The sequence below is a fragment of the Saccostrea cucullata genome, unplaced genomic scaffold (assembly GCF_032062105.1).
Source record: "Saccostrea cucullata isolate Sc308-1 unplaced genomic scaffold, CSIRO_AGI_Scuc_v1 ctg1874, whole genome shotgun sequence".
Classification (NCBI taxonomy): Eukaryota; Metazoa; Mollusca; class Bivalvia; order Ostreida; family Ostreidae; genus Saccostrea; species Saccostrea cuccullata.
Genome location: NW_026941583.1, coordinates 68428 through 81186, shown reverse-complemented (window position 1 = coordinate 81186; position 12759 = coordinate 68428). Strand labels below are relative to the sequence as shown.

The following is a 12759-nucleotide window of genomic DNA, read 5'->3' as shown; positions in this document are numbered from 1 at the left end:
TATAATTGTATGATCGATGTGGAATATATAATTATTATAAATTTGAAGCGAAATAAAAATAATGTGTTCGTTCGGGCAAAGAAGATTATAATTGTTAAAAGTAAGAATAAATATTATAATTTTGAGGTGAAATAAAAATAATGTTTTAAAACATCGACTGACAAGATTATAATCATGAGGCGAAAAATTATAATAATGTGTCTACATATTGACTGGCAAGATTATTGTTGTAAAGTGAATAATTATAATTGTAGGACACAATAAAAATAATGTGTACACATTTAACAGACAAGATTATAATTGTTGCAGGAAAATAATAATAATGTTGTAAAAAGCAGGTTTGGAGGACATAATTATTTTTGGTATGATTATATAGGAAAAAATAATAATAATGTGGGGGTACCCTACGGCTTTCCATAGCTTTCCATAAACCTTATTCCCAAAGTACAACAATATTTTTTTATTTAAAAATGAAAAAATATTTTATGATGACGATTAAAAGTTTTTTCTTTTTTATTTGGTCATAAAATATCTCTTTTATAATCCGGGAGAAAATTCATGCGAACGTGAAAAAGTACGCAATTAAAATAATGAATGTCCCTGTCTGGTACCCCTGTTACATCGATTGTTGGCATCAGAGTTATCTTTCCTATTTTTATTTATAGAAAATACAATTAATTTGACTATCGTTCTTACACATTCTTGCTAGATTTGTAAAAATCGTGGAAGATGTATGTTTAGTTTCAACAATATTAATTGTACAAACAATTTAATAACAGTTTAAGCAGTATGCACCGATGAATCAATGTTTACATGTGATCGACACGATCGCGGTGTATATTTGAGAGTGGTGGAGCGGATCTCAAAGAAGTAGGAAGACAATTTTCCTTTGCAATATTTTTTTACGATATACCCTGTCTAAGATGTATTCTAAAAATGGTATAAATATGTAAATAAAATTTATCTAAAGTATAAAGGTTCAATATGCTATCAGAAAACACCTTGTCTACAGCTTCTATACATTTAATTACGCCTGTAGGAAAACTTTTGGTATTATAGAGACGTATAATTTAATAATGTTTGTTAAGAAACCAGTTCTAAATGTTTTTATTTATATCTATTAAAATCAGCGGATTAGGAGATTCAGATATTGATTAAATTAATTTATAAATGAATATAAATTCCACATGTTGGAAACAGCAATAAAAACTCGGGATGCGTCAAACGTCAAAACACGTGGTTAAAAAAAAAATCTGCGTCGAAGTTCGCCGTCACCCTGCGACGTCACATCTTTATGACGTTATTTCTCTGTTTTAGCAAAAATGCCATAAGGACCCTTTTGTCATGGGCGCAATCTGTATACACATGAATTATAAATATATTTGTATTTACATTAACTTACAGTGCTTGTGTGTAAAAATTAACATGAAAAGAATGAATTCCGAATCAATTTCAACAGTAAACCTGAATAAATAAGAATAAATATACTTACATCGCTTCTAAATGCAGCTTTAGCAAGTGTATAATTCACAAATTTGAATTCAATTTCTTCTAACTTGCTCCGCATTTTCAGTCTATCACCACCTGTGATCAATTGAATCTGAGAGCTCACTCCACGGTTTGGTGTTTAAATCGCCGCGTGACTCTCATTCTTTAGCGAACGCCTAATTTTTGTTTCAATTTAATGATAGAGCTGTGTCATTTGGATTTATGTATATGTGGGCTTCATTCACATCCTGTTCTTGAGAACTTATTCAGTGTTCTCAAAATTCTCATGAATATAACGCTCATGTAAAAATTCATAATTCAAAGGGTTTTATTTCAAATAAATAAACATGCATGAGATTCAAAAAATATATTAAAACAGTCTTTGGTGCTGTGATCACTTTTGTTCAAAGTTAGAATGTTGAAAATATTTTATCTGAACAAAAACAGTCATCCAGTTAAAAGTATGGACACAAAATATCCTCTTAATTATTTCAGAATGTACATCTACATTAATACTTATATAAGAACCAACGTTGTCCCAACGTAAAGCTCAGCAGCTAAAATTGACACCATCATTTAGTTGGCAGTATTAGCGTTGGCCCAATATAAGTATCCCATCTTTGAAACACCTAAACAAAAAAAAAAAAAAACAATCGTGCTGACATCGGGCCAACGCTGGGCCAACATACTACTACCAACTTGATTAGACACTTTCTTTAAGGGTGTACGAGGGATGATCAAAAAGTTCGCGAACTATCTCTATATCTACACAACCACAATTCAGATTAAATAAAACTTGGTACACACACAGCCATACACAAATTCTATAAATACCATTTGCTGAATACAGTTTTGCTCCTTGTTTGTGACGTCACAATGTGAAAATGACGTCACAATGTGGTAGGTCACTTGTGGCGAAAATTGTTTTTTTTTTCTCTGTTCTACTCGTTCAACAAACGACTGCATAATCTATGGCATATCTTAGAAATACCTTTGAAATTGCGTATAATAATTTGCACATAGTTTATCAAGACAAATGACTTCCTATAAATTCAATCAATGATTGGATTTGTCGTTTTAGTGAAGGAAGGCAGATGGTTAAAAATGACACTTGTTATTTTGCCCAGTGAAAGCAAGTTTGAAAAGAGATGTGTTTTTAATTAGGCAATTTGCTATCCAAGACCTCCAATTTACACATTTAAAAAATAGTTGAATATCTTAACATTAATATAATTATTAAATACGTAACATATCCTTTACTTTAGATTTTAAGTATATTAGATATGATAAAAAGGAGGCTCTATCCACCTTGAATAAACGTCTTTCCCAAGACAGAGGATTTGGGTTTTTATGATCGCCATGCTTATATTTAGAAAGGATATTCTCATCCACCCATTCTGTTGCAGAGAATTGACCATTAACTTACATGGAAAGAAATATAAAACTTAGAAAAATCTTTCAGTTTTTGTGACAGAACGCTACGGAGGAGGTCATTTGTCCGCCTATATCACGTGTTTTGCGCATGAGCAGAACGGTGGGAGATGTACATTAAAATAGGAGAGGACTAATTTAAAATATAATAAACGCTAAAACCAAATATTGTTTCTTTTGTGGAAGTTAATCAATTATTTTGCGAACTTTTTGATCACCCCTCGTATTACAAACATTGGGTCAACGTTGGACCAACATACCACTACTTACTTTATAAGACACTTTGTTTAAGGATGTATTACAAGCAATGGGCCAATGTAGGGCAAACATACTACTACCAACATACTACTACCAACTCCATAAGACATTTTCTTTGAGGGTGTATTACAAACATTAGGCCAACGTTGGGCTAACATTCCACTACAAACTTGATAAGACTCATTCTTTATGGGTGTATTACAAACATCGGGCCAACGTTGGGCCAACATACTACTACCAACTTTAAAATACACTTTTTAAGGGTATATTACAAATATTGGGCCAACGTTGGGCCAACTATACGAACTATACATCGGCAAATTATCCCCCGCCACTGGCCATGCGTAACATGTATCCTAGTCCAGGAATCTAAATAATAAACATCACTATAGATATATCAAAATAATTCTTCTCAAGGTGCAGATAGTAATTTATTTTTTCTTCAATATCCTACCTTCCTTGGAAAGTAAAGTGAACTTAAGTTGATAACGTAGGACCAACGTTGGGCCAAAAGAGTAATTATGTCATGCTCGAGAAGGTTGGCATGGTAACATTGATCCAAAGTTGGCCCAACGTTGTTCCCCCAACGCCAACCATACAACCTTTTGCCAATGTTGGCCCAACATAGTCATGCTATCTTGGTGGTTGATCAAATCATTTTTTTCAAATGGAAATATTGGCTTGTTTACAAACACATGCACGTGTTAACTCAAGAATTAAACTTTCTTCATTGTCCATGCACGTGTTAAATCATTCAGCGGATCAAACTTTCTTTTATAGTCTATTTATGATAATTACTACATTAAGCATTTCTATGTGCGCCATTTATAGTAGTTCCGTCATTAGAACATTTTTTTACTCATGCAATATATATATATATATTGTGTCATTGCGATTTGAGTGCATTTTTAATCTTCTGCATTATGCAGTATGCAAATCTGAGAAAATAAAATATACAGAGAGCAACTGATTTTTTGCACAAAATGTTTCAAGGGCGTTATCGGTCAATTAACCTGTCGGCTGATCTACACATGTTTTTTTTTATGAATCTGTGATCGTGGTCAATCAGTCACCACGGGATGTCAGCTGCAGTATTGTGGATTGTACTCTGGCCTTACCGGGGGTTCTCGGGGAGTCTCTCCTATCCTCTCTGATCCTGGCTCCGGATGGAGTCCACCTTCAGTAAACTCCATTCACTGTCCATCCATGCTTGTGCATTATATCATCTTTTCAAAGAAATACGACCAGTACGCCAGTTTATGTTCTATATTATTATTATATAACTTAATCAAATTATGCTCAGTTCAGGGCTACACGTATATAAAGAGTTTTGTACTGTTCCTTACAATTCCTTGCATTTCCAGTTAACAATTAACAGAATGTTTAACACAATTTACTAATGATGCGAAGATATCAATGAAGTTGATAATTTTTTTTTTGCAGCATCAGAAAAAGGGAACATTTGGTAATTTAATGCCATATATCTGAAGACAAGTTTTGATGAAAACGTTCAGTATAATGATCAAAAGTTTTCCTGGAAATTAAATATGTTATTTCAAAATTTTGGGAAAACATTCAGTTCAATGTTTCATTGTTTTTGTGCAAACATTCAGTATGCTTTATTGTCTTTGTGAAAACATTCATTATAATTTATATTTCAAAGCTTTTGTCTTCAACATTCAGTATAATGTTCCAAAGTTTGTGTCGAAACATTCATTATAATATTTCAAATTTTTGTGGTCACATTCAGTATAATGTTTCATTTTTTGTGGAAACATTTAGTATTACATGTATAATGTTTCAAAGATTATATTGAAACATTCAGTATAATGTTTCAATTTTTTCGTGGAAGCAATCAAATTAACGTTTCAAAGCTTTTGTCGAAACATAAAGTTTCATGTGTCAAGTTTTTTGGAAACATTAGGTATAATGTTTCTAATTTTTGTTGAAACATTCAGTATTAATGTTTTAAAGTTTTTGTAGAAACTTTCAGTATATTGTTTGGAAGTGTATGTCTAAGCATTCAGTATAAAGTTTCAAGTTTGTTTTGGAAATATTCAATATAATGTTTCAAAGTTCTTGTGTAAATATTCAGTATTATGTTTCATAGCCATGTGTTAGTGTTTTGTGGAAACATTCAGTGTAATGTTTCAAAGTTTATGTTGAAAAAGTCAGTATAATGTTTAAATTTTGTATGGAAACATTCAGAATAATGTTTCAAGTTTTGATGGGGACATGCAGTATGATGTTTTAAAGGTTTTGTGGAAACATTCAGTATAATGTTTCAAATTGTATGTCGAAACATAAGGTATAAAGTTTAAAGTTTTTTTTCGGAAACGTTCAGTTTAATGGTTAAAATTTTTATGGAAACATTCAGTATAATTTTTCAAAGGATTTGTGGAAACATTCGGTATTATGTTTCAAAAGTTTTTTGGAAATATTCAGTAGAATGTTTTTAGTTCTTTGTGGAAACAGTTCATTATATTATAATGTTTCATTGTTTTGTGGAAGCAATCAGTATAATGTTTCAAAGTTTTTGAACAAACTAATGTACAGTGTACATACCATTTTATACCTTTGTGGAAACATTCTGAACAAAGGTTTAATTGTTTAAAAAAATTGAAAATCATCAGTTGAAACATTCTGTTTCATATTTCAATCTGAAGAGGAAAGAACTTTCAGTATTATGGGAAACTTAAAATTGATATTTAAATAATTCTTCTCATACTGTACATGTAGCATGTCATCAAGACTGTTCTGAGAATCTCAATGTAAAAATGTTTCTCATTTTGTTGGGTTCCAGTAGCTACATAGTTGTAGGCTTTAGTAGTGCATTACATTCATGCACTATTGATCATGGTTTCCTGTTACTTGTAGCAGTACATCGATGCCATGGGCCAACCTGAACTAGAAAGTGATCAACATCTAACTTCAGTACCAACCAATGCACAAAATGGAGTGGCAATGTAGCTTAAAAATTTCAGATGGCGGAAATTGTGCATTATTGGAACGTCATCCCAGCTGCAAAATTGTTCAACAAAAATCTTAAATGAAAAGATGCCCCAAATGAGCTAATCACAGTGTCATGAAAAATCTTGGTCCCAAAAATAAAAATGCTGAAACAGTGCTCTCAAATGGAACCTCAAAAACAGATATATGATCGAGCGATCAACAAGGTCATTCAAGAAATTAAGGTGCTCTGAACACGATGCCAGCTGTCTTCATAGTAAGCTGCTGGAAACTGATGCACCAAAGTTTGAAATCCACACCACCAGGAAGGACAAGCTACACCTCAATATGCTCAGGCCCCTCTTATGGATTCTATGTAGATATCTGTGTTGAATGGCAAATATCATTTTCTCCAATATGTACTGCCAAGGAACATCATATATTGAGTAGTCAGTACCTGTCATTTATCTACTGTGTAAAGTAGGATAAGGCAATCTATTAGCTTCTTATGTAGCATTAATTGTTCAATCATTAATTTTGTAAATCTGGTCATGAGACCAGCAAATGGTTTATCAATTTTTGCACATTGAACATTCCCTATAGTCTTAGACTCTGTATAATTCAGCTCAATTTTTTATGAGGTCAGCACTAAGGTGCTTTTGTATAATGTATTTTAGTTAATTAGCCCAGTATTGGTGTACTTTTAATGTCTCCATAATCTGCTCACTAATGTCATCGGTTCAGCATTAAAACAGGCCTGCATAGTCTTTGATCTACATGTAAGATGATGGCTACTCATTTAAATTGTATGTTTAAATCTGCCAGCATAGACTTGAGTTAAGATACATAGTTCAGCGGATAGCTGCTCATGTAAATTGTATACCAAATAAAAATATATAAATTGTTTGTAAAATCTGTTTGCATAGTCTTGAGTAGAGATACATGAGTTCAGAGGATAGCTATTCATGTAAATTGTATGTATAAAAATCTGTTTGCATAGTCTTGAGTTCAGATACAAAAGTTCAGTGGATAGCTACTCATGTAAATTGTATGATTAAATCTGGCTTGCATAGACTTGATTTAAGATACATGAGTTCAGTGGATAGCTGCTCATGTAAATTATGTGTTGAAATCTGCTTGCATAGTCGTAGGTTAAGATATTTGAGTTCAGTGGATAACTGCTCATGTAAATTGTTTGTAAAAATCTGCTGGCATAGTCTTGAGTTGAGCTACATGAGTTCAGAGGATAGATGCTTATGTAAATTGTATGTTAAAAATTCTGCCTGCATTTTCTGGAGGTTAGTTTAAGACCTTCATAATTTTACACATATACTAAAAATTCCTTGCAGCGATTTTGGTTTCTTTTGATCCACAATTGAACAGCTACATGTAACAGGTGAATGTTAATGTCTTTGTTGCATCAGTATTTGTTATTTGTCAAGAACGCCTTGTCTTAAAAGTATGTGATATCATATGAACTTCAAGTTCAATGTTGTTATATATATTGAAAAAAATCCTGTTTATTTCTGTATTTTACTTTTTTTATAAAAATGTTTTCTTTTGATTTTTCTCCTTGTTTGGCGTCAACCTCTCACTGCGTGACACTGCGTTAGGGCCTGTGGCGCAATTGTTTGGACACCTCCAAGGATTTACTCATTTATGTTTTATTTTATGCACATTTACATGTACTCTGATTTGTTCACTGCATGTAAATTTCTAGTCAATCTCAGCGGGATCACATTTGTACCTTTCACCTATGTACATGTAACCTGTATTGTTTAATATTAGGTGATCCCCCTTAATGAATTGTTATACATGTAACTTTATGTCATTTAATTAAATGACATATTCGACAAAACTGCATATCTGTGTTTGGTTGTTTTTCACTGCTATACCAGGCTGCTATTTCTCATAGGAGGCATAAAAAATATTCTCGAGAACAGCAAAGCTGTGGTTGCTTAAATTTATATATAGGCATCCTCAGATAGTTTTATCTACGATTTTTTTTTCAAATCATGACCACTGGGGTTAGAGTGGAGACACAACTGGTGATCACGGTTTTACGTTGGAATACATAGGAAAAGTCGTTGAAATTTTCCACAAGAACAACAAAGCCATGGTTGATCATCAACATAGAAGCAACTAAAAAGGTAATGTAGATTTTAATTTGTTCAAATCATGACCAACCAGGAAAAAAGAGGAGCCATGAAATTGGATCATAATTACAATGGACCTTCAGATATCAGGACGCCAGATATCCAGATGTTTCAGGATCCGGAGGACTTTTCATGGGAACAGAATTTGTATTGTTAATTTGTCTGGTTTTACTGGTAATTCAAATATCCGGACGCTTCACATATCTGGACAAATTGACAAGGAAAAAAGCGTCTGGATAAATGAGGCTCTACTATAAATGTATGCAATGGAATATAAAGGCGATATCAATAAAGATTTTCATCTTATAAACAGGCATTATTTGTCATATTAATTCAAAAACATCCTTAGGAAGTGTAAATTTGAGCATCTTTAGGAGGTGTAGATTTGAGCACCCTCCCATTCCCCTGAACCCACTTTTATATTTAAACTTTTCAAAACTGAACTTTCTTTAACGTAGTCAGTTGTACAGGTGAGCAATGTGGCCCCTTGGTCTCTTTGTTGTCTGGTTTTCTGTTTTCGGCAAAACAAACGCACACATACAAACAAACAGAATAAAAAAAAACTTGTCCAAAATTTTTGATTGGATGAAGAGCTTTAACTATAAAATTTCGAAGGCTTGAGTTTTTTTTCAAAAATAACACCTTCATTTTAGTTCCGACATATGTTGCCCTGTCACTTTATCTTGGAAATTGACCTCTTTTTCAAATGCCACCAAATCAGTGCTTGTCTTCGTCAAGAATATTTGAGGATAGATACTGTACAAGTATATTTCTTGTAAGAAGACTTTTCTTTAGATGCAATTAATTGTTTACTATTTGTCCTGAGTTCAAGTCATGTTTACAGTTGAACTTTCATTTTTCGCAGGTATATTTCTTTTGAAAAGACTTTTCTAAAGATGCATTCCTATTACCTTTTAGCCTTGCATTTCAGTTTGAATTTGTTTTGAAAAAAAATGGCAATAATTAATGAAAAATTGTTGCTAAGACTTTCATAGTTCACAGTTGTATTTCTTTAACCCAACTTTTATTTGATTGTGCCAAATACTTTTTACTAAACTTTGAAATTGACCTATTTGTAAGAGAATTGTTTCTTAGTACCCTTGATTTATTAACACGGAGTGCTAAGACCTTCCTATTTCATATGATTATTTAACAATTACCTTGTCGGTTATTTTTCTGTCGGAAAACCTTGACCTTAAACCTCCATAACTTATCAAAGGTTATTTATTTGGTTCTGGTTGGTACTGTTCAAACATATTATGAATCTTCTTAATACTCTGTACATATGTGAAACTGCTTGTCAACTGATGTAGATTGGTTAACTTTTTTTTGATTTGTAAGTATTATGAATGCAAGAAAAACCTCTGAATCATTTCATAGTTGTATATTTATTATTATTATTCATTTCATTATGCCATAAAACAAGCAGATGAAAAGTAAATTTGTTGAGGAATTTTATTAATGCATCTTTACTTTTATTTTATAAGTAAACATGAGAATTTTTTAATGCAAAAAAAAATGAAAGAAAGAAAAGAAATGGCATAATGATATATCAATTGAATATCTTCTCCATCTAACATTCATTATCCCTGGTAAATACATTCTGATTAGTGTAGTAAATTCTCCAGTAATCTGTTTGATTTTTGAACGCACCGAGAATCCACTGGGTCCATATTTCGTCTTTCTCGGCATAGTATACCCCAGTCCAACTTGTGAGAGACTTGGCATCTTCATCTTGATTTTTCCAAGCCACGGACCATCCGACCATGAAGTCTTTCTCATTTACCTGGAGATATCTTCCCGAAAGATCATACCAATTTACAGCTTGTCCAACGGTGCTTTCATATCTACCAGAGATGGTTCCTTCGTTGCAAGTTATTTCCATCTTAGAACCAAGCTCATTTTTCCACTTCCCAGCCAATGCACACTGATTTTCATTTCTCTGTTGCTTCATGCAGGGTTTAGTAACTAAAGAAATTGAGCAGAACTTTGAAACGACATTCGAATCTTTTTTTTTATTTAATTTTTTTTTAATATTTATTTTTTGCTATTTGTTTTGCAATGTTTAAGTTTGTCATATAATTTATTGATAAAGAAAGGAAACATTGTGATCTTTCACTGAAGAAATGAAAACTCCAAAGAACGGAAGGAAATTCAATAAATGTTATGTAAGATTTAAAAGTAATAGTAGCTTAATTACCATTAGTGTTCAATGACTGAACTGGCAAGACTCCACAAATCAACAACGGCAGTAGGTATCCAGCAATTTCCATCCTATAATTAATTTGATTATTGCTGTAAAGTTTTTGTTGTGACAAGGAAAGTTTAACAGACTTATTTGAATAATATTTGACATGGGATACCCTAATTCGTTAAAAAAATTTCGGAAAACGGAATTTCTTTGGCTCTTTATGTATATATTATATGTCGTAAAGAACCTTCGCAATTTTCCTGGCATGTTACCTCTGCTAAAAAATGACACCCCATGTAATTTCTGTGATTTCCGATTTTTATTTTACCTACTTAAATGGGATAGTTGACGTTTTATTCTGCAAAATTTTGATAGGTAGGAAATCAAGCATTGGATTCAATAATACTATCAAAAGGGACTTTAGCGTTCGTGACTTTGACTTTGCAAGGAATATCAAAACATTAAATCAAACCCCTTCGAAAGGATTTCGAATATAATTATTGTTAGCTTGATTTTTCTGTAAGTCTTTTTCAAATCATTCAAAACACCAAAGGGATATGTAATGAGAATATCTTAATGAGAAATCAAATATTTAGTTATAGAATGAATTTTTTCATTTTGTTTGAAAATTTGAGATGTTCTGTTTGCCAGTTCTACTGCAATATTCATACATGTATCATTACACGGGTTGATTTTGTAACGCCATGACCTTTGGAAAAAAGTATGTTCATTCCAAAATTAGTATATTTATTCTCCTCGTCTGTAGTAGTTCAAACTCATTATATGAAAGGAAATATTTTGAAATGTAAAAATGTCATTGGTCAAACCTATTATTTCCTTGTAAAAATTAATTTTAATCACGTTTAAGAAAAACTTCAAATAAACAAAAAAATTGCAAAAGAGTATACTCTAGTTTTTCCCCTGGGCATCAAAACTACTCATAAGAAAAAAGAAGAAAAAGATTTTAAAAAAATGGTCTTCTAAAAGAAGTCGAGAGTCTTTATAATGATGATACCAGGAATGTTTTCGGAAGGCGGAACAAAGTATTAATTCCGAATTAGATAATATTAAGAAAAACAATAAGTGCACTTTACTATTTTTAGTGCTTTCCTTACATTTCCTTAACTGAAGTTTTCGATTTCGTTTTTATATGTCATTTTCAATGGTAATTTATATCAAATTCTTACCTTAGGACGTGCATTTTTCACGAAATCTGTTTAAATGATGGTGAAAATATTCTACGGCAGTGAAAATGTTCTGGAATATATAGAGGCCGAGTAACTGCATTTTAAGGGCTATACCACTCTCAAAGACACGCTTAATGCAATTAGGAATAATCTATCCTTATATGGATTTAAGTGGGTTTGTTTCATATACAGTTTAAATTCAAACATTTTTGTGAACCGGTCTTAAAATCTATTTGTGTTAACAGTTTCATATTCTGTAGAGGTTTTGGGATTTTTGTTAAAAAAAGCACACGAAAACCACAATGATCATGTTTTTAAAATTTGAATATGGAGATACTGATTTTGTCTAACTGCGCATTTCATTTCCAAAATTGCTAGAGGCTTATTAGTATGGAAGGGAATTACATATATTAGTTATATACTAATTTTAACTTAAGTTTGTGCATTTTGAAATTAATCTAAAATGCAGAAATCTATTCTTCAATGATAGTATTCTAGACACGTAGAAAATCAATACATACAGGCTATCCCTTGCGTTTTAGGTCATCTGAGTTACAACAGGTGACCTATTCTATCTGTTTTTATCCGTCGTCTTGCATTGTCCGTCGTTCGGCGTGTGTAAACATTTGAACATTTTCATTTTCTTCACTGAAACCACTGAACTGATTTCAACCAAATTTGGTATACTGCATCTATGAGTGAAGGGGAAAAAATGTGAATTTTATGGTCCCCGTCTCCCTATGGCCTTAGGGCTGGGGCAAAAACCACTAAAATTAATGAAAACTTTAAAAATCTTCTTATTTATTCCTGGACATCAAGCAGTCAATCTGTTAGCATGAATGTGATAAGAATTGGGTCCTCTAACAAAATTGTGAAACTCATCGCTCCAGGGACAGGAGTTCTACTGCTAGGGCGGGGATATATAAAATATATACCGTAAATCTGGAAATTTTTACGTCGGTTTTATTTTGCGAATCGGGGTCAAAATGTTGTTGATTACTTTTTACGTTTCAAAATTTTGCGAATGACCACTCCTTTGTTCATATTTTCTTATTGTTGAATAATTTTTAAGAAAATAATTTTTGAGGATCCAATGAAC

The 12759-nt window shown here is 32.2% G+C and overlaps 1 protein-coding gene across 1 annotated transcript; it reads right to left on the bottom strand.

Moving 5' to 3' along the window:
* Positions 1-9719: 9719 nt before the first annotated feature.
* On the bottom strand, positions 9720-11764 carry LOC134258105 (streptavidin-V2-like). Its single transcript, XM_062740664.1, has 3 exons — positions 11661-11764; positions 10483-10556; positions 9720-10250 (listed from the first exon to the last, which is right to left on the bottom strand). Exons 1-3 carry the CDS (start codon positions 11672-11674, stop codon positions 9856-9858), a joined length of 483 nt encoding a protein of 160 aa, XP_062596648.1. The 5' UTR covers positions 11675-11764; the 3' UTR covers positions 9720-9855.
* Between the last annotated feature and the right edge of the window lie 995 nt (positions 11765-12759).